At 46.9% G+C, this 24,710-nt stretch overlaps 1 protein-coding gene across 2 annotated transcripts in view; it reads right to left on the bottom strand.

The window, feature by feature from the left end:
* Positions 1–24,710, bottom strand: part of GRAMD1C (GRAM domain containing 1C) — a 1,543,720-nt gene that overhangs the window by 315,438 nt on the left and 1,203,572 nt on the right. For both annotated transcript variants that reach the window (XM_086935588.1, XM_086935589.1), the window contains 2 exons: positions 9,249–9,352; positions 8,369–8,545 (listed from right to left, as the gene is read on the bottom strand). In XM_086935588.1, coding sequence (XP_086791714.1) covers positions 8,369–8,545; positions 9,249–9,352 — 281 coding nt within the window. The remainder of the gene's footprint in view (positions 1–8,368; positions 8,546–9,248; positions 9,353–24,710) is intronic.

Below are 24,710 nucleotides of genomic sequence, written 5' to 3'. Positions count from 1 at the left end.
GACACACAGGTGCATCGCAAGCCCACTACTCGAACCAGTAGGTGCACAAGTGCGTGTGCCACAAGCCTGCTGCTAGAGCCTGCATGTGCACACATGTGTGTCACAAACCGTGTCTGTGTCAAGCCAGATGCTCGTGCCTGCAAGCAGACAAGCCCGTCGCCGCCCTCGCAGGAAAGCAGTAATTTTTTAACCTGCAGGCAATAAAATTTCTCCGGCGGCTCGTGATGTTTATAGGGTATTAGCCACGGGGACTCCTGGGGAGGGAGCGTGGCGCAGCCCCAAGGCCGCGAAAGTGCAGGCAAATGCACTCGTCCTTGTGCTGGCATCCGCCTTGCGGGAGCAAAAGCGGCAGCGGCTCGTGAGTCATATGTTTTCAATTACCATATAAAGGGGTGGCTTTCTGAGAGGATACATTCTTCAGAAGTGCAAGAAAAAAAACTTTAGACTCAAGGTGAAGGTTAAAAACGTTCAGTGAAAGTGAAACATTTGATTTCTTTTTTCTTTGAGAAAAAAAATGAAAACACTTGTTGTGTTCCTAGGATCCTAGTCAGGAGGGCCAGAAAAAAGTACCGACTGAGAAAACTGACATTTTTACGAATCATGGGTAGTGTAAGCTCCATGGGCCTTTAATAGACATGGTGTCTTTTTCAACCCTTTTAATGCAAGCCTTTCCTCTCTACTTTTATAGGTGATGCAATGCAGTTTTGAAAAAAAGTTTTGTTTTTGGAGATGCAACATCATCTTGCCTATGATAGGTTTTCAGGAGTGTTCAACAACATATTGATATGTTAATTTCTCACCTTTTCTACGACGTTATAGATATATGAGGCGTATAGCACTGAAGAACAATTGTTACTTACCTGTAAACAGGTGGTTCTCCAGTATTGGTGTCTTTCATAGATTCACATGCTTGAATATTCCCCGTCGTCGGAGTGGGAGTCCCACAGTAAATAAAATAGCAATAATATACTAAATATATATATATATATATATAAACATATATAATCAGAAGAAAAAACCTGAAATATGCCAAAGAAGAGGCATAGATTGCCTACCCAAAATTCTACATAGGAATGCATGGGAATGGAAAAGACCCAATACAGCCTATCCTTGTCATTATGTTGGTCCAAACTGCAGCCAATCAGGCGACAGCAGCCCTCTAGAACCTTCTCCTCAGAGCTCAGCCTCTCAGATTTTCGTAGCACAGAGTGACCCAATGAGTCTATGAGGGGAAGAGAGCCTCTGAGGGGAGGAGGGAGGGTAGCATGTGAATCTATGAAAGACACCAATATTGGAGAACCACCTGTTTACAGGTAAGTAACAATTGTTCTTCTCCAGTATTGGGGTGTCTTTCATAGATTCACATGCTTGAATATAGAATAGTTAGCAGTCCGTACTAAAAAACAAAGTTTCCATAGACACAATGCATAACAAAAGACTGAAACAACTTTATGTGTATAGAACACACGCAATTGGTGTTTAACAGGAAAGACATTCCTGCTGCAAGATGCAGTGGCTGTGCCCACCATTTGAGCGCTTTTCTCATGAGAGCCGTGACGCAAATCTGATCGTTGAAGGAACCGGTGACTTGACGCCACTGTCCGTCCAGTTCTTTCGGAATGGGTCGTGCACGTAGTCTGGGATGACAGCGATGCACGAAGAAGCCATCCCTAGAAAGGACTTCAACAGACGAACTGAAATGCACCGTTTTGACAGTAGAAGAAACACTAGGCGTAGAATCCTCTGTTGACGTTCCAGGGAGATAAAAGCCTTTGCCAGCGTGGTGTTCAGTGTGGCCCTTAGGAAATCCTTGCAAGTTGTCGGCTGCATTGGGATTTTTCCAGGTTGATGGACAGACCCAAGGAACAAAATACCCTCTGACAAACGGAGGTATAGTGCAGCTGTTGTTAGCGGGACTGCGATTTCAGGAGGCAGTCGTCGAGATATGGGAATATCTGGACACCTTGGAGGCGAAGAAAAGCCATGACCGGAGCCAATATCTTGGTAAAGACTCGGGGGCGGACCGGAGGCCAAATGGAAGGACCTTGAACTGGAAATGCAGGTGCCCCACCTTGAATCGCAGGAACTTCCGATGACCTGGGAGTATTGGGATATGGAAGTAGGCGCCTCGGAGGTCGATAGTCGCCATTAAATCTCCGACCGAGAGCAAACACAAGATTTCTGCAAGCGTTAGCTTACGGAAGGATTGATCCTTGAGATATTGATTGAGCGCTCTCAAGTCCAATATGGGTCTCCATTCTCCATTTTTCTTGACAATTAGGAAAAATCGGGAATAAAACCCCTTTCCTCTCTGAGACCTTGGCACTACTTCTACCGCACCCTTCTGAATCAGAAGGCTAACCTGATGAAATAGTTCCTTGAGGTGCGGAGGTGGCGGTCCGGAAGGTGGCGTCGGAGGAGGTACTTCGACAAATTCCAATGCATGGCCTTTTTCTACAATGTCGACCCAACGGTCCGTTGAAGTGGAGGACCATTGAGAACCAAACAGAGAGATTCGACCTCCAAATTTCAGATTGAAAGGCAAGTCATTGACGCTTGTTGGAAATTCCCCTGTAAGTGGACTTTCCTCGATAGGTTTTGGCCGGCTGCTGACGACTGTTGTCGGTTTCCGGAGAAACGCTGGTTGCCTTGGTTATAGGATCGATATTGATTGTTTCCTGCTCGAAAATTGGAGGTAGTGCCTCGTCCTCGAGCACCCCGAAAGGGCTGTTTCTTAAATTGAAGGGTACCTAAGGCACGTGCGGTGTCAATGTCTTTCTTTATGGATTGCACCGCTTTGTCAATGTGCGCTCCAAAAAGGGATTCGCCGTTATATGGCATATCAAGAATTTTTGTTTGAACTTCCTGCCGAAAAGAAGTCGAGCGCAGCCAACCTTGCCGACGTAAGACGGCCGCTCCAGCGAGTTGCTGAAAACCAGTGCAGGCCACATCCACTGCACAATCAATTAATTCTCCGGAAGCTCTCTCACCTTCTTTCAGAAGCTGCTGCGCTTCCGCCTTGGGAGCATCCGGAAGTAACGCCACATAGGCGGACATATCTGCCCAAACTTGACGGTCATAGCGACCTAAAATGGCCAATGCATTAGCCACTCGCACAGTTGTAGAAGACATCGAGGAAAACTTGCGACCTATTGCATCAAGTCGTCGGCCCTCCCGGTCTGGAGGAGCAGTGATAGTAGATGCTGGATTTCACGATCCTCTCTGAGCTGCCTGCGTAACGACAGAATCAGGCTTAGGCTGGCCCGTAAAGCATGCCAGAGATATCACCGGCGCCTTATATTTCTTTTCCAATCTTGGTAATTGTGCTGGTAAAGAGTTTGGGGTCTTCATGAGTTTTACCCCTTCAGCCCAGATGAAATCTATGAAATGAAAAGAATCTTATAATGCGCAACTAAGCCCGAAGGCATCAAGGCGCCTAACAGAAAACCATGAACTAAGTATAAACACAACTACGGGTATGCCCTAGCGAAAGGGCATACCCGTAGTTGTAGCCAAGTTTTCAAGGCTTTTCGAAACAGCAAGGCGGAGCACATTGATTTAATTTCGCCAGGGAGAGTGTTCCATAGCTTAGGAGCAATTGTAGAAAAAGCCCTACCACCCCACTTAATCCTGCGGAAACGAGGTACCACAGGCAGATTCTTTGAAGAGGAGCGGAGCTCTCTCCCCGGAACATATGGTGAAAGCAACTTGTTAACGCCCCCAGCACTTTTACCAGAGAGAGCATTATAAGTAAGGCAAAGAATTTTAAAAGTAATCCTCGATTCAATTGGAAGCCAGTGTAAGGCCCTCCTGGCTGCTGTTGCTGACGCTGATCTGGTGGCGTCCAAAACAAATTTGGCTGCCGCATTTTGGGCAGTCTGAAGACGCTGTAGCAGGTTCTTATTCATGCCTATGTAGAGCGCATTGCAGTAGTCAAGTCGCGAAGCGACAAGAGCTACCACCACTTGCTCCGCGCCCGAGGGGACAGATAGTGCTTTATTTTTCTGAGTATTTTAATAATACCCCAAGAGGTCGCCACCGTTCTATTTACCTGCAAAGACATGAATAGAGCGGGGTCAATTAACACCCCCAGGTTCCACGCCGACTCCGAGGGTGTGGGACAAGCTCCCAGAGAGAGCGGCCACCAATCAGGCGACCAGATGTTCTGGTTGGGACCGAACATCAAGACCTCAGTCTTCTCGCCGTTCAGTTTAAGTTCAGTTTAAATCTATAATTGGGACAGTGTGAATCTGTTTGAACGGTTGGTTCTTAAAGTCATACAGGAAGCAATCTTCCTCTCTCTGGAATCGTGGTAACTTGAAACGTTGTGCCGCCCTGTCCATCAATTGGTGGAAGCTTGCAATATCCACCGGAGGAGAATCCCCTGGAGTCACCTGAGATGGGGATGGTGTCTGTGCACGATAGTCATCCCACTCCACCATCTGATCATCATCACCATCCACATCCGAAACTGCTCCATCCTCACGCTCTGGAGGGTTCTCACCGTCATCATCAGGATAAAGAGTTGCATGAACCTGAACTGATGTGCTTCTATGAACGGTAACAGGCGGTGTTGGTTGCGAAGGAGCGGTTGACGGCTCTGTAATCGGGTTCAAAACCAATGGGACAGTAGACACTTGTGGTGATGGCGGGAAACGCCGATTATAATCATCCAACATGCTTTGGAGGCTTGAAATCTTTGATAAAGGTAACATCGCAGCTGGCATTTGAGACTGAACTTCATGATGTTGGCCATATTGTTCTTCTTCATCATTACTGAAGTCTTGGCACTTTATATTCAAGTCTGAAGGACTTTGAGCCTGGCCGTCAGACTCCTGATCCGAGTCCGTAGCAAACAAAGGAGAGGGTGGAAGAGCCATTCCCCCTTCTGTAAAAGTTGCAGTGGTCCGATTTGCTGGAAGACAGCGGCAAGAAAGGCAGTGAGGCAAATGATGAAGTTGACATTGAAACTGCATCTTGCGACCTTGTCGACGGCAATCTATCCGTCGACTGGGCCATCTGAGACATCGACGATGCAATGGATTTCTTTGAGGCAGCCGTCATCGAAATCGTCGTCGATGAGGACATCGTCGACGGAGACGTCAGCAGTGGAGCCGTCGACGGAACGTTCATGGACGTAGCTGTCGACGGAACTTTCAGTTTTAACTTTTTCGTCGACGAGACAGTCTTCGACGGAGCAGTCGTCGATGGGATAGGCGTCGACGGGACAGAAGAAGACGACACTCTCGTCGACGGGACAACCGTCGACGGAACACTCGTCGTCAAAGGCGTCGACGAAATCAACATCTTCAAGCCTTTCGTCAACGACGATCGGACTGTAGACGACGGAGGTTTCTTCGTCGACTAGGACGAAATTGGGATAATTGAAGACAGTCTTGGAACTGAGAATGACCCTCATCGACGACGATGACGTCGACGCAGGGGCTGACGACGATCCAGAAGCAAGCGTCGTCGTGACTGTCGTCGTCGATTTTGATCCAGAGACAGCCATTTTCGACGACGGAACTGTAGCTACCGTCGTCGACGGAAAAACAGTTTTCTTCACAGAGAAACTGGAAGTAGAAGCAGAAAGAGCCTGAGAGCCAGGTCTCGTGGGGCCAGAAGTGGTAGAAAGTGGTGAAGACACCGCAGGGGTTAAGGAGAGAGACATCCTCTTCTTTTTCAAAAATGGAGAAGGCACCTCCTGCACACTACCACGCTTAGAAGCTGCTTTTGAATGGCCTGAAATGAGACTTTCAGCATCAGAAAGTACATTGTCTTTATCCTTTAGCCTCTGAAGCCAGAGTAGTAAACGGCCTTTTCTATCTTTTAATGTCTTTGTGGAGAAAGTTCTACAGAACTTACAGCTTCCCACCTCATGGTCAGGGTAAAGGCAGTAAATACACTTACTGTGTGGGTCCTCATGAAAAAGTCTGGACTTTCCACAGGATGAACAGGCTCTGAAAAGAGACTTCTTACTAGTAGACATTGTAGAGAACAGGAAAAAACCTGAAGAGAAGAGAAAACTGAGCAGAGCTCAGGGAGACTCCCTTACACACGACGTGCGGTAGAAAATCTGAGGTGTTGAGCTCTGAGGAGAAGGTTCTAGAGGGCTGCTGTCGCCTGATTGGCTGCAGTTTGGACCAACATAATGACAAGGATAGGCTGCATTGGGTCTTTTCTATTCCCATGCATTCCTATGTAGAATTTTGGGTAGGCAATCTATGCCTCTTCTTTGGCATATTTCAGGTTTTTTCTTCTGATTATATATGGGTATATATGTTTATATATATATATATTTAGTATATTATTGCTATTTATCATAGATTCAAGCATGTGAATCTATGAAAGACACCCCAATACTGGAGAAGAAGTGTTCCAGGGTACCCAAACATAGCGGGAAATATTCTGTTTAGGTCTACAATATTCTGTAAGATTCTACAATGCAGAAATCTGCCTTACCTCTAAAGGCAAGCAGGTGATCTTCCACAAAAGTCAAGACACCAGTCATGCGTGCAAGTTAAACTTCATTCACTCTTAGTAATATCAAATTGATGCAAAAAAGTATAGTTTGCTGGTTACATTGAGAGTATTAGCGGACATAGAAATTTCAATGTAAAATATGCGCATCTTCTGCAAAGATCGTAGCAGACAGGACACACACAAGCAGAAAACCTATGACCGGACATGCAAACAGAGTCATGCAGAAATACAAGCAGACTTTCTGTGCCATGTCTCTGTGCAACCGGCCTCGCTGTTTTTTCCCCTATGTCAGTTGCGCCATGCAGCAATGCATACTTGGAGAGTAAAAAACAAGCACATATAAAGAAGGTACAGAAAGAGACATGACAAGCCTTGGTAGTAGAGCCAATATGTATTGGTTCTAAAAGATCGAGCTGGTTGCTTTGCTAATGATTTTTTCCAATCGCATCTGAAAACAGGCCAAATATGCAAATGCTAGTCCAAAACTGGCTTTTTCTGCTCTCAAATCTTGGCTTCCTCATCACGCACAACACTAGAAGAAAACACTGCGACCAGACACAAGAATAGGGAGGAAACCCATTGCATTATGAGCATGCACATGATAGACACAAGGCCAGCCAATCACAAGCAAGGGACTGACTCAAAACTCACTCTATATGTAATGTATCGGAAACCACAGGTCAGCTGTCTGTAATGAGATCTAAAAATGGTCAGTGCTTATTCGTGCATGTCTTTGCTGTGGTTGTATGTGTTACCACTTTAAATCCAACCTATTTGCTATGCCAATGCTTGTGTTGTTTGGCTGCAGCCAGTAATAAACTGATCGCACACGGTATTAGCCACTGTTCTGTGTCCTTGATAGTTTTAAATATGTTCGTCCCATCGGTAGGTAATTTCACATCCTCTCCCATGTATTCATCCGTGATTGAGTAAAGCCCCATTCATGACTCTCGCTGTTTAGGGAAAGCCCAGCCGTCTTGTGATCTGCATCAATTACATTTCAGATGAAGTTCGGGTTCTGTGTCCTTCATACTGATGCGGCTATGTCACAGATTTGTATTGTGAACCAGGTTATTATTCCACAACTGCCATAGGACTTGATCTTCATATCTGAGAGTGCATTTTAGTATTTGGTGGACGCATGTGGAGAAGTGTGGCTCGCTGGTTAGAGGAGGCAGACCCTGATGCAAAGGTCAGACCCGGGACCAGGGTTCAATTCCGACGCGGCAGGGTCTTGAGCTCAAAATGTCCACGGACTCGATAATTCTCGCCTTGGTGCCTACTCGAATCATGGGTTCACACTCTGCAAGTCTGGGCAATAGCTTGATTAATCTCCACTACAGCCCCACCGCGATGGGATGCCTGGTCTTCACCTTGGGGATGCCCAGTAGGGGCTATCTCGCAGGGAAAGCCAGGACGGGTTCCCAAAGCAAGCGCTAAGAGACCTGTCGGTGATTTGGCGCTATATAAATCGAAATTAACATAACATAACATAACATATGAGACTGAGATTTCGCTAAGTGAGCTACATTTTGAGTGATAAAAACGTACACATCAGATCAATAAAATCATAGACCGTTCGTTATAGATCTTTGGTAACAGTTAGGCTGTTGGTAAACTCTACCGGCTCTTTCCACTGGGAAAATCATTTGACTAGCTCAGTTTCCATCACCCCCACCTACTGCCATCTCAACAGTTCCACAAATACATAGCTCATTTTGACCAAATACATAAGTAACTATGCACTTGAGCAAAAGTCTTTGCCAATGTGGCGTCGAGTATTTTAGGCAGCTCTATTTGCTGATCTGTAAATTGGTCGATTCTGTTAGGTGATCTTGAGGCGATGATGAGAAGTGAACCAGAAAAGAACCATGAACCTACTCACCCGAGGAATCCGCGCTAGTGTCCAGGTCCCTGTCTCCAGAAGCCAGCTGGCCACCATGCGTGTGAAGGTTCTCTGGTACACTCCTGTATGAGCGGCGCCTTCGGCGCAAACCACTGGCCTTTCCAGGTTCCACCAGGGACTGGTTTGATACAGATTCTTCCATTAACAGATCAGATTCTGAATTAAATAGATAGACATATATATAAATATATTAAATGATATCCTTTCTGCTCAGGCATTGTAAATTATCAAGAGACTGTTTTGTAAACTTGCAAGAGTTTGATGACAGTTATTCAGATGTGACCACTCACTAAATGTAATCCACAATTCGAATGACATTTCACAAAGGTTAAATGTAAAATAGACAAAGTGAATTATACCCAAACTACTGCCACACGTACACGTCTCCCACTATGCGAAGAAGCTCAAGTTTCCGACAATACATGGCTACTAAACTCAGCTGGTGAATTGAACAACGATTTCAGTTATCAACAGAACTCAAAGGGCAGGAATGAAGGTGGGATGAGGGAATAGAAGGAGGAGGGAAAAAGTGGAAGGGATCAGAAAAAGCGGTACAGTACGCATCTGCCAAAATAGCAACAATCAAAAAACACAGAAATAGAGTTGGCCAAGTTGAGCGTTTTGCCTTTTAGCCTACAAGGGGTAACGAGAATCGACCTCGACACTGCTCCAAATTAGGCCTAAAATAAGCTCTAACTTGGACCGTTAGCTGTACCTATAGGGAGGGTGAAAGACTGCAGAGGAAAAGCTTCTGTCCACACAGTGCTTTGGACGTCTCTCTCAGAACACTGCTGGGAACAGCTATATTAACCCGCTCGCATACATGACATGAGAGGGGAGAGACACATGAAATGCTCACCTAACTGCCTGAAGTAGTCCTCCAGCCCGCTCACGGAATTCTTCTCGATCAGAGCCCGAATCAGTCCCCATGGCTGCTTCCTGTACTTGATGTCTGAGGAAACCCTGGAGTAGAGGATCAAAGCAGCAACCCACATTAGCCGAAATGAGATTTGATTTCAATGTTATGCAGCTAAACCATCTACACTATTGAAATACTTTGGATCCAATTTTAGAGCACAATCATAATGTTGTATCCCCCCCCCCCCCCCCCCCCCCCCCAAAAAAAACCCAAAGCAATGCCAGCCCGAGCTATTGGATTTGCCAGATATTTTGTTTTTGTTATCATCATGCGTGCACACGCATGGCTGGCAACCTTCCATCGGACTTTCTATTAAAGACAATTTACCGAAGATGGCCGTCAGATCCTACACACGTCAAAATGCACATACACAAATGTATCATGATACATTTGCATGCATGCTACATGACGCTTTTGTGCACATGCATCTTGCTGCATGGTGACCATTTTGTTTTGGTTTGCTTTTTCAACATGGTGACTGCTAGGTTTACAAAACAGAGCACTTCAGGATCTGAGGTGCAAACGGATCAACATGGCCGTTGTGGGGATGCAAAAGAGACTTATCGTGTTGCGCTGTATGCAAGGCTGGGAGTCATTTGTCTTTTGAGCAGACATTTGATAGAGTTGCTCTCAAAAGCTGAGTATTTCACTGGTGAAATTCTGGAAGACAGCTTCCAACCACATAGATAATGCACGGAAAAACAGATACTAACAATGGTTCTTAGCTTCTGCTCCTACTTCTTACCTAAGGTAGTTTCAGCCCATCATATGGCCAAGTTCAAACCTTTCAGACTTTCTTCACTTTGCCGCATCCACCCAATGCAGGAAAAGTTACTTACCTGTAACCCTAGTTCTCTTTTAGGGGTATCCTCAACTAAGACATAAGCATTGAATAGTCACACTCACGCATGGGGACCATGGAGCACTTATAAAATACATGTGTGTATACATACATCAATCTGAAAAAATCTTTACATTCACATCAACTACAGCTTATAAACAGGCTAGAAAGTCCAAATATTATTTTCATTTTTAAAAAGAAAGCATTTCTTGTCAGTTCAGTTCTTTATTTATTTCGATAGTTGAAAACCATCATAAAAATGCATATTATTACATACAACATAAAAACATACTGAACATCAGAGTTAAAATCATGTTTAAAAAAAAAAAAAAAGGTTTTGTTAATGCTATATACAGACTTTGGGCATAAGAAAAGAGAGAACAGCACATTTCATTTCATCTCACTTCGTCCACCATCAGCCCCTTGTATTTCTTAATTTGATTACAGTTTTTAGAAAACTCATAATGCCACACAAGGTACGCATCTCAGTTGCTCTTTGCAGAAATAGTAGAGCAAATTTGGCATGGTTAATTTTTGATTCCTTTAAAATATCCACCAGAAACCTCCGACACGGGGTTTTATAAAAAGAACAAAGTAATACAAAATGAAGGGTGTCCTGCGGAGACCTATTGTCGCAGCCGCAGGCACCCTTCTGCTCAATTGTTAGCGTAAAACCAGACGGGTAAGCTAAAATATTGTGCAACAAATTGAGCCTAAAACGAGTCATTAAAAATCTCTCATGTGGACTGTACAATAAAAAGAGATATGGTTCCATGCCAATTTCATTACATACAAGCGAGTGGGCTACTACCGTGGATTTAGTAGAATCAAGTTCCATCCTCCTACAATCATATTTTTCCATTAATTGCTTATGTACATAATGTCTGCAGGGGGGATCCACATTTGAGGGGTCAGAGAATAACATTTCTTGGTTGATGGACCCTAGTGATTCTTTAATGTATTTCAACCAGGGGATTTGGAGCCATCTGTCTCTCTGTAAGCAGTCCTTGATGATCTGCCTGGTTAATTCAGCATTAGGGTTTTGTGGAATTTGACTAAAAAGCTCTCTTTTTCTCTGGTGTCCCATCATGCACCCTATCCACCCTGACATCGACCAGGCAAGCCGATCCTCCTACTTCAAGCACAAACCCCGTTGTACCCCCTCTTGCCTGCTCTCTTTTCGTAAAACTGACACATGCCAAGAATAATGTCCAGCTACCATGTAACCTATGGGTTTCCGTCCCGATCGATGTTTTTCCTTTAGACCAGAACAGAGTCAGTCGGATGGGTGACTCGGAAAAACCCCCTCCCTAACTCTGTCACCGAACGAGCAGCTCTCGCTCGTCAATGATTTCCTAGTTTGCGAGGACAGCCACGGGTTGGGTTAACAACCAAGGGAAAACATAATCAAGCACACGAGACTGCCACGAAGAAGAATAGTTTACTACAGCCCATTCTCCTTCTTCCCCGCTGCACACACATACCATTGTGAGACCTCACCGCCCTTGTGTACGAAGTAAAGAACGCACAATGCCTCGTCCTCTTTACCTTTCTGACAGAAATGACCCTGTAACAATGCCTCGATTCTCTGTCCTCAGATACCAGCAACTCTGTAACTTGCCACCACAATCGCCCCGATGCAATATGTTTGTCTATGTGTAAATGCTATTCAGGTTATTCTTTAAACGAGAACAAGCATGCTATGTCTTCTGTATGATTACATCATGAATGATTGAATCGAGTCTAAGGGAAACTCCTTCTTTTTGATTGTACTCGTACTGTATATAAGTGCTGTTATGTTTCAAGCAAAGTAGACTACTCCTGAACCCGCTTGGTGAAGGAGCTCTCCCTTAACTCGAGTTCTGGAATAAAACCCTTTCAACTCGAAGACCACGGACTCTGCTCCTCATTTTATGCATTACCATTTTCTTGGGTAATTATAGAAATTCCGAACGGCGTAAATAACTAGCTTATTATTTACCACAGTTTTGCCAAATTTTAAGCCAGGACCAAATTGGTCTCATTCTGATCAGGTCAGATATATATGGGGTACCTAGCTCTTTATGTGTGATTGCTGCTGAGATGCTCTGGGAAAGATTTAACAGCTTTTGAAAAAATGTGTCTTCCTCTCCTTGTATCTGTTGCGCATCCCTAAAACCCCAGACCTCTGCTCCATAGATAGCCTTCGAGGTACTAACCGCACTATACAGTGTCATCACTTGCTCAGGAGACCAACAACCCATTCTTCGAGCAAAATTTAATATAGCCCCATTTGCCGACACAAGTTTCCTAGATCTCTCCTCAATCAGTGGGGCAAATTTAATCTTTTCGTCGAATAGGAGACCCAGGTACAGGAAAGTGGTCACAGTGTCCAGGACATGATCCCCTATTTTGAACACAAATCTCTTGTGTGGTTTCTTCCCTGTTACCATGATGAAAGACTTTGTCAGATTGACGGAGAGGTCCAGATTCTGCATGAATTCAGCGAAACCTCTAATTAGGAGCTGGAGACTGACTGTGGTTCGAGCGAGGAGGACCGCGTCATCAGCATACAAGAATACCGGTATGTGGCGCGGTCCGACCCTTGGGCAGTCAGTCCCCAGAGCTAGCAGGGCGCTCTCCAGATCGTTTATGTAGAGGGAAAACAAAAACGGTGCAAGAATACACCCCTGCCTCGCCCCGCCAGAGCACGGGAAGGGATCAGTACTCACCCCCGCGCTATAGCGGACCTTGGCAGTGGTGTTCCAGTGCTACTCCTTAAGTACATTGATCAAATCTGGGTCAATTCCCAATCTATACATAAGTGTCCAGAGTTTATCTCTATTAACATTATCAAATGCCGCTGCTAAGTCCATGAATCCCATGTACATAGTCCCTTCCTCCGTCATAGTATATTTAGCCGCGAGCAGGTATAGATTGAGACATTGGTCACTAGTTGACTTGCCTGTTCGAAACCCGTACTGGGTATCCACCAAGGTGTTATGGGTGTCCGTCCACTCTATTAAGCGGTTTAAAAGTGCCCTCCCAAGTACTTTAGCGGAGACATCAATCAGTGAGATTGGTCTGTAGCACTGTGGATTGTCCCTACAACCTTTCTTGTATATAGGGACAATCACTGCAGTTGACCAAGAACGCGGGAGGCCAGATTTAATTGCTGCATTAAGTACTCTAGTCACATTGGTGCCCATAGATCAGTATTGCTTAAAAAAAAGGTCTGTGGGGGTGCCATCCGGGCCTGGGGCTTTATTACGCGTCAACCCTGTGATTGCTTTTAGGACTTCCTCCAGGGAGAATTCAAATGCTTCTGGCCTGGGTCCCTTCCAGGTCCCATCTCCCATATCTACCTCCTGCTGGTTATACAGAGATTTAAAATGGTTAGTCCATTGATCTGGTAGTATGTTAGTACTGATAACTGGGGAGCTTGAGTCTTGGTAACAGGGCCTATTTATAATTCTCCAAAACTGGGTATAGTCCCTATTTTCTCCTGACTCTCTAAGGTCTGTCCAAACTTCTTTTTGGAGGGCGCTCTTTCTTCTCTTTACCTGTGTTTTATAATTCTGTCTGCATCGGGCAATTTGAATCTTGTTTCTCGGGACCATTTTTAAACTCTGCTTTAGTTCTCTTAGAGCCCTTGAGCAGTCAGTGTCAAACCATCTTGGGGAAGATGATTGCTTGACAGGCCTCTTAGTTGTCAATAACCCTTCTATTATATTAGTTAGGGATTCAAAAGCCACGACCACTCCTCTGCCCTCTATTGTGGGATCTAAACAGGTCTCTATATGCCCTTTTCCCTTCTCCCACTAACTTGGTGTAAAACTCTTGCGGGTTGATCATTGACCACCTTATACGTCTCCCTTGGTCCGTTGGTTGAATTTTGGAGACACCCCCTAGATTTTCCCCCGGTAGGTCTTTGTATTTGATTTCCATGGGAAAGGGGATTGTGATCGCTGAAGGGACTCCACTCCGTTCTTGTTCTTATAATCTGATCTTTAGAGTGAGCAGAGATCATTAAAAAGTCTATTATAGACCCACAGCCTCTCCCTTTAAGTGTGGGTATGGGTGTCTCCCCTGCTTTCAGTTCAGCTAGGTCCATAATATGGGTGAGCGCAAAATTGCCTAGAAGCTTCATCAGCATTGTGCCCTCTTTATTGTGTTCGAAGTGGGGACCTTTTTCAAGACGGCAGGTAGACCAATCAGCAGAAATGGGAAACAACCAAGGGCAAAGGTGTCAATTGAAGTCCCCCATCAGCAAGACAGTTGGTTCAGGCCCCTTCGTCCTTAGATCTATTTCCTCATTTATCCTGCTCTCAAGCTCTAGTAGTATAGGAAAATTCCCATCAACTGGGCCCGAGTTATAAAAATTTAGAAAAAGTAGTCTCTGCCCCTGTCCCTGGAGTGATACTGCTTGTAATGTGTCTGAAGCCCAGTCTGCCTGCGTCCAGGTACCCTTTAGGTCTAGATCTATATATATCGCTGGGCCTCCTTTTGCTCTCCCAGATTTCGTCTCTTGGGCAGGTCTGAAAAAACATTTATAACCCTCCAATTGACAGAGGTCAGAATCTCTCGCCCATGTTTCTTGGAGAGCTATAACATGAAAGCCCCTTATGGATTCTTTCCACTCCTTGTTATTTAGTTTAGCTTCCAGGCCTGCTATGTTCCAGGATATCACAGTTAGTCCAGCCCTATTCTCTTTCCTACTCACTGTGCTAAATTCACTTATTTTAACCTCGTCCACTACTGTTGGCTCTATGGTATTTTCAGTCTCCTCCCCATGTGAAGTTGGTTCTTCTAACCTCGAGATTTGTTCATTCCCGTCGCTCAGGCAACTATCCTCTGTTTCAAGACCTGGGCATTCACCAGTAGCTAAGGGTGTTACAGGTTTGTTTTCTGTTGGAATGAGTCAATCATTATCCTCAAGCGACTGCAGGGGGGCAAATCTGTTTCTCCACTGAGAGTAATCTCGCGGAGGTAAGAACTGATCATGGAAGCCTGCGGGTCTTGATCTTTGTATGCATTGAGGTCTTCCCGGATTCCACCCACCTTCATGAGCCCCATTAGTGTCCCCACTCCTTGGGTAAAAATACCCAAGTGGGAGTGCACGGATTGTGCTAGTTTGATTCCTGTTGGGGTTCTTCAGGATGTAATCAACCAGCCCGGTGTCTCTGAAATTTGCCACTATGCAGTCCCCTCTTATATCTTTTTTCCTCCCGCCAAGCCAATTCACTCTTCTTACATGCACTATCTCACCTCTATCCCCCTTGTTTAAGGGTCTATGTATATTCAACCACTTGGAGATTTTTGCATGAAATTGGGAGTGTGATTCTCTCTCAGAAGTCCTAATTTCTGGTACCCCTGCGAAGATTATTCCAAATGGGCTGGCCTCTGGGGGGAGTTCTAAATGTGGGGCGATGCTATTTGTGGTGAGGAAAGGGTCAGAATCCCTATAAAATGGACCGTGATTCCCATTACTCTGGTAGGAGTCTTCCTGTCTCCATTGCATTAGTGGTTGTAGAGGGGCTTTGTCCGTGATTTTAAAATTCGTCTTTTGAGTGTGTCCCCCTTTCTGTTCATTATTGGGTTCCCCTCTAAGGTTTTGGGAAATTTTTGGTGCCTCATGGATCTGGGCAATTGTGTGTGGAGTATGACTAACACAATTGTTAATTGGCAATATATTTTTGTCAACATTATCAATGTTGACCACCTCAGTTGGTTGATTAGGGCCAGTGGATAATTTATTGAGCGTAGGTTATATTGCCTTACTTTGTTTAGACAACTCAGCCGCAATTTTGTCCACCTTACTTATAATTGGTTTTAACTGCGCAGTTATAAAGGATTCTAAATGTCTTTTTAGATCTCCTAGGACTGCCTCAACCCATCCTGGGGGATTTGTATCTATTTGGGTCTTATTTTCTACTGGGATGACCTCTTGGCTCGTCTTGGAGCGACTGCCTCCTACAGGTGTTTTCCTGTGTCTCTGTGGCCCTTTGGTCCTCTCCTGACGCTTTGGTTTTCTCTGGTGGGCCAGTTCGCTGCGGCCCGATATTTCTGTCCCCGGGGATTGTGCACAGGGGACATCATCAGTTTCATTATTTGGTTGGGTCACATTCACTATTATAATTGGACTATCGGCAACTGCTGGTTCTCTAGAGGGTGTTAAAGTAATTGCATTAAGATTAGGTGAGGAGGATAAACTCCTTTCCATGCGTTCTATTTCCCCCGAGACCTTTTTTAACATTAAATCAATTGCCGTGGGTTTATTTCCTTTAGTAGAGGCAGGCTCTTTAGTTGGCACTCTCGTGCGTTTGGGGGTCTCTCTATTGTGGGTTTTACTCATTACAGAGCGTGTATTAGGCTGGTTAGACATATTTAAGCCTACAGCCTAATCACTCTTATTACCCCAGAGTCAAATCGTTGTACTATGAGTACTACTTTGCCCAGTGGCTCCGCAATTAGCAGGCGATTTAAACAACTTGGGTCCCTACGACCCTTCTCCCAGCAACAGTGAATAGAGCTCAAACGTATATAAGAGGCTACAAAAAGCAGTTAAACAATCCAGTGCCTCGGAGAGCAGTACCTGGGTCAATAGTTCCAAGTCCAAGTCCGGTGGCACCGCAGCACCAAGGGGGGTGGCCCGTCCCGTCCCTGGTCAGAACAAGGTTCAAGTCCCACTGGGGCATCATGAAAAGAACAGGTGGGAACATATGAGTGATGCCCTTCAAGAACCTATTTACAACCGGGGACTTCAACAAAGAGGGCTGATCAGGTAGCCTTAGAAAGGCGGAAATGGCAGACATGTAGCTCTTGAGAGTGCCAAGAGCAGAGCCCTGCCCGGCAAGACAAAGAAGGAAGAGGAGAACCTCAGAAAGAGGGGCAGAAAGAGGGTCCACAGCCTTTGCTGTGCACCATGCCACAAATTTGTTCCACCTGCAGGCGTATACTGATTTTGTGGAGGGACGCCTGGCTGCCAGAATGACATCACAGACTTCAGGAGGCAAGTCAAATGGCCTCAACTGTCGCCGCTCAATCTCCACGCATGGAGGTGGAGGCTGGACAGGTTCGGGTGGAGGACCGTACCCTGCTGCTGCGGCAGAAGGTCCTTTTGAAGAGGCAGACGAATTGGGGGATCGATTGACATGCTGAGTAGCTCGGGATACCAGTATATTCGTGCCCAGTCCGGAGCCACAAGGATGACTTGGGCCTGGTCGCGTCTGATCTTCTTCAGCAGAAGTGGTATAGGCGGAAAGGCGTACAACAGACCGGAACTCCACTTGTGACAAAAAGCTTCTCCGAGCGAGTGCCGCCTTGGAAATTCCAACGCGCAGAACTGATGAAATTGCGCGTTCTCTTCTGTGGCGCATAGATCTAACCAAGGCTCTCCCCATCGCTGAAAGAGACCTTGCTCAGTCCGAGCTCAGACGCCATTCATGATCCATCATTCACCGACTGCTGAGTTCGTCCGCCCTGGAGTTCAGGGAACCTGCCAGGTGTTGAACCACCAGGGTCACGCCCTGATGTTCCAGCCACTGACAGAGGCGCAGAGCCTCCTGGCACAGGGACAACGACCCCACCCAGCCCTGTTTGTTGGAGTACCACATGGCGGTGGTGTTGTCCGTGAACACCTGCACTACACTCGCCCAGACAGAGGGGAGGAATGCTTTCAGTGCAAGCCGGATCGCCCGCAGCTCCAGAAGGTTGATGTGGAGCCGGGACTCCGCCGGAGACTAGAGGTCTCTGAGCTCCGCCTCTCCCATGTGGCCCCCCTAGCCCAGGAGGGAGGCGTCCGTCACAACTACGTTCTCCGGTTGGGGTAGGGAGAGGGATCTGCCGCTGACCCAATCGCAGTCCGTGAGCCACCACTGCAACTGTCTTGCAGTGCCCTCCGAGATCAAGACATGGTCGGACAAGTTGCCCTGATGCTGGGCCCACTGAAACTTCAGGTCCAACTGCAGAGCCCGCATCAGCCCCAGAAGCTGTAGCGTCAACCTGACCGAGACTCGAGATAAAGTCTGAAAGATCAGATTCAGCGCCTGAATATCGCGAACCCGCTGTTCGGGAGGATAAACCCGAAACTGCGCCGAGTCTAGAACCGCTCCGATCTAGTGGAGCTTCTGAGAGGGACACAGGTGTGACTTTGGCACATTGATGGAGAACCCCAGCAGGTGCATGAGGTCGGCCGTAGTCTGGAGGTGGCAGGCAACTGTCTGGGGCGAGCCCGCCTTCAACAACTAGTCATCGAGATAGGGGAAGACTGACACCCCTAATCTGCGCAGATGAGCTACGACCACCGGCATCACTTTCGTTAACACCTGATGGGCGCTGGTAAGGCCGAAGGGGAGCACGGTAAACTGAAAGTGCTCGTGGCCTGCCGTGAACCGCAGGTAACGCCGGTGGGCCAGCAGGACGGGGATGTGAAAATATACGTCCTGCAAGTCCATCGCTACTATCCAGTCTTCTGGGTCTAGGGCAGCTAAGACCGGGGCCAAAGTCAGCATCTTTAACTTCTCCTTCCAGAGGAAACCGTTGACGTTCCGCAGCTCCAAGATAGGTCTTAGGCCCCCTTTGCCCTTCTTGGGAACCAGAAAGTAGTGGGAGTAACAACCACACCGTACTTCTGGCACAGGAACGCGCTCGATGGCCCCCTTGGCCAAGAGGGCCGTAACTTCCTCTTGCAGAAGATTCAAGTGATCCCCCAACACGCAGTGGTACTGCGGTGGCATGGTTGGAGGGGTTGCCTCAAAGGGGAGGGAGTAGCCCCTTCGGACGATTTGCAGCACCCACCTGTCTGATGTGATGGTGCGCCAGTGGAGGAGGTGATGGCGAACCCTGCCCCCCCACTGGCGTCAAATGGGCCTGAAAGCTCGGACTAGGAAGGCTTTGAGGCGGATGCTGCGGGGGTGGATGTGGACTGGCCTCGCTGTTGTCCCCAGGCACCGCCACAGCAGTTCCAACATCAGCCACCGCGCTGGATGTTAGTCTGTGGCCCATGGCTGGCAGGAAGTGTGGGGGCGCCCCTTCCTTGGCCACGAAAAGAGCGAAAGGCAGCAGTTTGCAGGCGCGGGCCAAGGACTTGGCCGTAGCTCTGGAGTCTTTAAAGCGCTCAAGCGCACTGTCTGCCTTGTCGCCAAAAAGGCGACAGCCATCAAACGGCATGTCCATAAGGGTGTTCTGGACATGAGCCAAAAAGTTGGCGGACCTCAGCCAGGCGTGGCGGCAAACGGCCACCGTCGTTGCAATCGCCCTGCCCAGCGAGTCTGTTGTAACCAGCCCACATCGGATGGAATACAGTGCCGCATCTCTTCCCTTCTCAAGGGCTTGGGCGAGTTAAGTCCGAGCCTCCTCCGGACATTGTAGCAGCATGTCCGCCACCGTGTCGAACAGAGAGTGGGTATAACGGCCCAAACGGCACGCAGTGTTAACCGACCGCAACCCCAAACTCAGTGAGGAGAACATCTTTTTAAGATATTGTTCATACCGTTTTGGATTCCCGATCAGGGGGAGCTGTCGGGAATGCGGTCTGGGAGTTGGAGGCCTGGATGACCAGGCTCTCGGGGTGGGGTGGGTGGACAGGAAGCAAGGGTCGGCGGGTGCCAGGCGGTAGCGTCTGGCCACGTTCCTATCTACAGGGTGACCTATAGCGGGCCTGGATCAAGTGCCCAAAAGAACGTCAGTCAATGCCTCATTAAACGGCAGTAGAGGCTCTGAAGAGCTTGGAGACAAATCCAGTTTTGGGCGAAGTGTCCAAACCACTGGCCTTCCCTAGTAGCTCACCTGCCCAGTCCTGAAAAGACTGCCACTCCCGTGCCAGAGGGTCCTCAGACCCCTCCCAATCTTCCTCGTCTCCCATCTCCTGGTACTCAGGTTCAAATGATGGGGCCGGATCATAGAAGAAATGTTCTTCTCTCAACGTCGAATGCGGCGTCGAGCAACGCCGCTCCGACGTCGGAACCGGATCGAGGGGGGGATTGGGGATGTCGTCCGTGGACGGCGTCAGGGGCGACACCCTCAGGGTTGACGCCGGCGAGGTCGTAAGGTCGACCATCGCCGACAGGGTTTCGGAACCGGATCGAGGGGGGGATTGGGGATGATGTTGTCCGGGGATGGCGTCAGGGGCGACACCCTCAGGGTCGACGCCGGCGGGGTCTTAAGGTCGACCATCGGTGACCGGGTTCCGGAACTGGATCCAGTGAGGCCCTGCGGCATCGGGACCGAAGTTGCCGCTGGGGCCGAAGCAGCCGACGGCGCCGGGGCCGAAGCACCCGGCCCGCTTGGGCTACAAGCCGGGACTGCGGGGCCGGAAGGAGTTGAAGCGGAGGAGTGAGCGACCTCATGGCCATGAGAAAGGCATCGATCTCCTCCGGCGTCGCGTTCTGCCCAGGGACCGGTGGATATGGAGCAGGCAGCGACACCTGCGGCTCCGGCGGAGCCGCGTGGGTGGTATCGCCTGAACCCCGGGCCGCATTGCACGAGCGTTGCGGGGAGTCAGAAGAGCGGTGTCACCTCTTTGACTTCTTGTGCCTCTGACCTGAGGACTTGGAGCCCGACGAGTGGTGTTTACTCGCCGAGCTATGATGACTCTGGCCCCGTGACCGGGACCTCTAGCAGCGCGGGGCCGACTGCCGGAGCTCGAGGCACTTACGGGACCGCTCCTGCCTAGACTTCGACGTCAAGGCCCGGCAGTCGGGGCACGACTTGTCATCATGGTCGGGCCCCAGGCAATGCAGCCACCAGCGATGGGGGTTGGTAACCAACATCAGTCGGCTGCAGTCGGCGCAGGGTTTGAACCCGGCCATCCCTACCGGCAGCGATGGAGTCGTTCGACTCGAAAAACAGATCAAAAAGATCAAAAAAGTTTAGTCAAAAATTGACTAAGGGTACCACTTTTTCGGATCAGCGCTTGCTGGTGCGGAAAAAAAGAACTAACGTCAGCGCGCGAGGGCGGCATCTAAGTACTACGACAACGTCATCCCGGCGCCAACGACGGACGCGGAGCCGCAGACGACGCATACCGACGCGCAGGGGTACTGCTACACAAAAATTTGTGGATCCTGACTGACGCGCCTGGGGATATTCTAAGGTAAGGAATCTAATACTAACCTGTTTCTTTCAGATAGCATCATTCTGGTTTTGGATTTGTACAGTCTGATAAAGACTGGCAGAATAACAGGGCCTGTTGGAAAAGTGCAGGGAAATGTCATTGACCAGTCAATCAAAAGGGCATTCCCCATGTAAAATCTGGAGACGTAGTCTAGGCATTTTTTATTTTCAAAATCTACAAACAAGTCTATTTCGGGATAGCCCCATTCCTGAACAATGTCCTCCAGGTGTGCTTGTCTTGAATAATACTACTGATGGAATCTGCTTCTGTATTTTGAAATGCTGGAAGGTGCATAGCTGTAATTGTTAGGTTCCTTCCTATGAGCCATTTTCATAAGGCGTGTGATTCGAGGTACAGAGGTCTGGCATGCGTCCCTCCCAGTTTGTTCAGGTAATGCATCATTGTAGTATTGTCTGTCTGATCTAATGGAGTTTGTAATTATTGAAGGAAGGAAGTCCTTCAATGCTAGGTGGACAGCTCTCAGTTCTATGAGATTGATATAGTAAGACGCTTCTTCATCCAACCATATACCTTTAGTCTGTAAATGACCCATGTGAGCAGCCCATCCTCGGAGGGAAGCATCTGGAACAAGAGTTTGGGGTGGGAGGTCCTGAAGGAAGGGATTCCCACTTTTAGATTTTTCATCTTGGTTCACCATGGGAGAAATTAGAGTGTCGACTGTGAGAGTTAGTTTCTGCTCTCAGCTGTTCAAGGACTGCTTCCTCTGATCATCTTGACACAGTTGCAGTGGTCTCATGTGAAGTCTGGCATGGGGCCTATGAATATGTAAGAACCTATTGATGTTTGTAAAGGCGGTATCTGTCGAGTTTAAAAATGATGAACTCACAATAGAGTGAGACATTTCAAGTGGCTAGATGACAGTCTCTCCTCCAAAAGATACACTTTTGAGGATTGGATATCCAAAACTACACTGGGACATTGTATCTTTTGGACAGAACATACTATTGATTTCTTTTTGTTGACCTGAAGAGCTAGTCTTGAGAATGTGTACTTACATATCTGGAAATACTTTAGAATTGTTTCTTAGGATGAACTCCTTATTACCCCAATCCTCTAGATAGGGGTAGACTAATATCTTTTGCTTTCTTAGATACGCTGTGACAACAGCCATGCATTTTGAAAACGTCCTGGGAGATGGTTTTATCCCAAATGGAAAAACTGACGTTAAGATGTTTGGAGCCTACATCAAATCGTAAAACGTTTAGATGGCTCTGTATGACCGGTATGTGGAAATAGGCATCTTGTAGGTCTGTAGCACACATCCAGTCTCCTTGCTGTAGCTGGGGCTATATTTGGTGTAATGCCAAAATTCAGAACTTTTCCTTTATTATACAGTATTAAGTCTAGTATGGGTCTGAATTCTTGTTTGGGTCCTTTCTTCTGAAATAGAAAGTACCAGGAAAAACACCAAATCCTTTTTGATAGTGCAGAACCTCCTCCAATGCCTTCTTCAGCATCAATGTATTGACCTCCTTCTACAACAGATCTGTCTAATGGCTTGTTTGGTGGTATTGAAGGAGAAGGGGATCTGATAGTGAATATCCATTCTACACAATATTCAAGGCCCATTTGTCTTGGGTTATGTGGCACCACTCTTGGACATAATTGCTCATATTCCCTCCTACTGCAGTAGGTGACAGAGAAGGAGGAAATAATTGTTTGCTGGAGGTTTTCCTGTGGACATAGTTTGCAATTGTTGGAGACCTCTCCTTTCCTTCTAAAAGATTCCCTGTGGTGGTACAGTTGACTTGGTTACTGCTGATGTTGATGGAGCAAATGAGGAGTTTGTACCCACTAAGGGAAATAACACCTGTCATAAAGCCTACATCACCTTCTGAACTTCTTTCTATTCTCCAAGCCAACTGCTTTTAAAATGTCAATTTTAGGCTTAATTTGTGACATTTCATCATCCGCATATGACCCAAGTAATATTGAATCTAAACATGGTATATTCACACTCCTCTATTGCGCTTCCGGTTTTAGGCAGGTCAGTCTCCGCCAAGAGCTGCGTCTTGTGGAGATGCCATGGCAGTAACCATGCGCTGCCAAGTCTGAAGAATCTGCTCTGCCACAATGATTTGAGACTAGCATTCCTTCCTTAAGGACCTCTTGGAAGTCTTGTCTGTCTTCCTTGGGGAGTTTGTCAATGTATTTATTTTTAAAGATTTTCATATAGGAACAATCATATCTTCCCAATAGAGCTGTCACAATTGCTGCCTTTATAATTGTTCCAGATGTTCCATACAATTTTCTGCCCAATGAATCCATCCTATTGCTCTTTTTGTCTGGTGGGGAAGTAGAAGTAGGAGTAACTGTATGGAATTTTTTTGCTTCAGCTACAATCATTGAATCTGGAGTGGGATCCTGCTTTAGAAAAGGGGGTCCCTGATCCGGTGATTTGTACTTCTTTACAATTCAGGAAGGATAAAAACAATCAATGCAGGTGTGATGAATAGCTGCTAAAAGACCTGGAACAAAAGGCAATAGAGGTCCAGAAGAGGTTGTTTGGTTTCTAACATGACTGACGTTGAAGTCATTGTGGTAAGTATTGTGATGCCTAATTTCATAGCTTTTCTCACTAATACATCATTAAAGGAGGGCAGATCATCTACTAGAGAGACTCCAATTGGAGGAGTGTCTATCAGGGTTGGAGAGTAATCACTTATAGAAGATTGTGAGGTAGTTGAAGGCGAATATCTGCTATGGTGAGATTGAGACCTTGTCCATCTTCTACCTGATGGTTTTGCATAAAAAAAGGCTTGGATTAAGGTAGATGGTCTTCTAGATCTAGTTCTAGATCTAGAGCGAGTATGATGCCTTCTCCTCGGTGATCTTGGACTTCTTAGAGGGGATGTCTGTCTGACTGATGACAGAGCAGTTCTACGTTGAGGTAGATAGGTGAGTTGATGACACATAGTAGAGTACCCTACCCAAAATCAGGGTTGATGGATGGTTAGTCAAGGAAATCTTGCAAAATAGACCAGGCAAATTGTTCATTCTTGTGCACCTCAAATCCAGGAAGTTGTACTTTGCAAAGGTGTGCAAGGATGTCTAAGTTGCCGCCTAACACAGATTTCTGCAGTTGGAATCCCTCTAGAAAGTGCAAAAGATGTAGCCTTAGCCCTGGTGGAATGGATTCTGATTTCTTCAGGAGGTTCTTTCTTAGCTAAAGCATAGCATGTCTTAATGCAGAGGATGATACAATGAGAGGGTGTCCTCTTTTGCATTGCCTAACCTTTTTTCTGACGTACCCAAAATAAAACCTGATCAAACAAAAATCTGTGGTGTGGTTCAGGTAGTTATTTACCGGCCACCTAGGATCCAACTGATGCAACCTCTTAAGTAGGATGAGGAGAGGATAGAAGGTGGAAAGGGTAATTCTATGTCAGGACCAAAGGCTCAGATTATGCTCTTCCTTCTTCGCTTTATTTTTAACAGTAGCCTT

Source organism: Lissotriton vulgaris, chromosome 8 (genome assembly GCF_964263255.1).
Source record: "Lissotriton vulgaris chromosome 8, aLisVul1.2, whole genome shotgun sequence".
Lineage (NCBI taxonomy): Eukaryota > Metazoa > Chordata > Amphibia > Caudata > Salamandridae > Lissotriton > Lissotriton vulgaris.
This window is presented reverse-complemented; position numbering and strand designations above follow the sequence as displayed.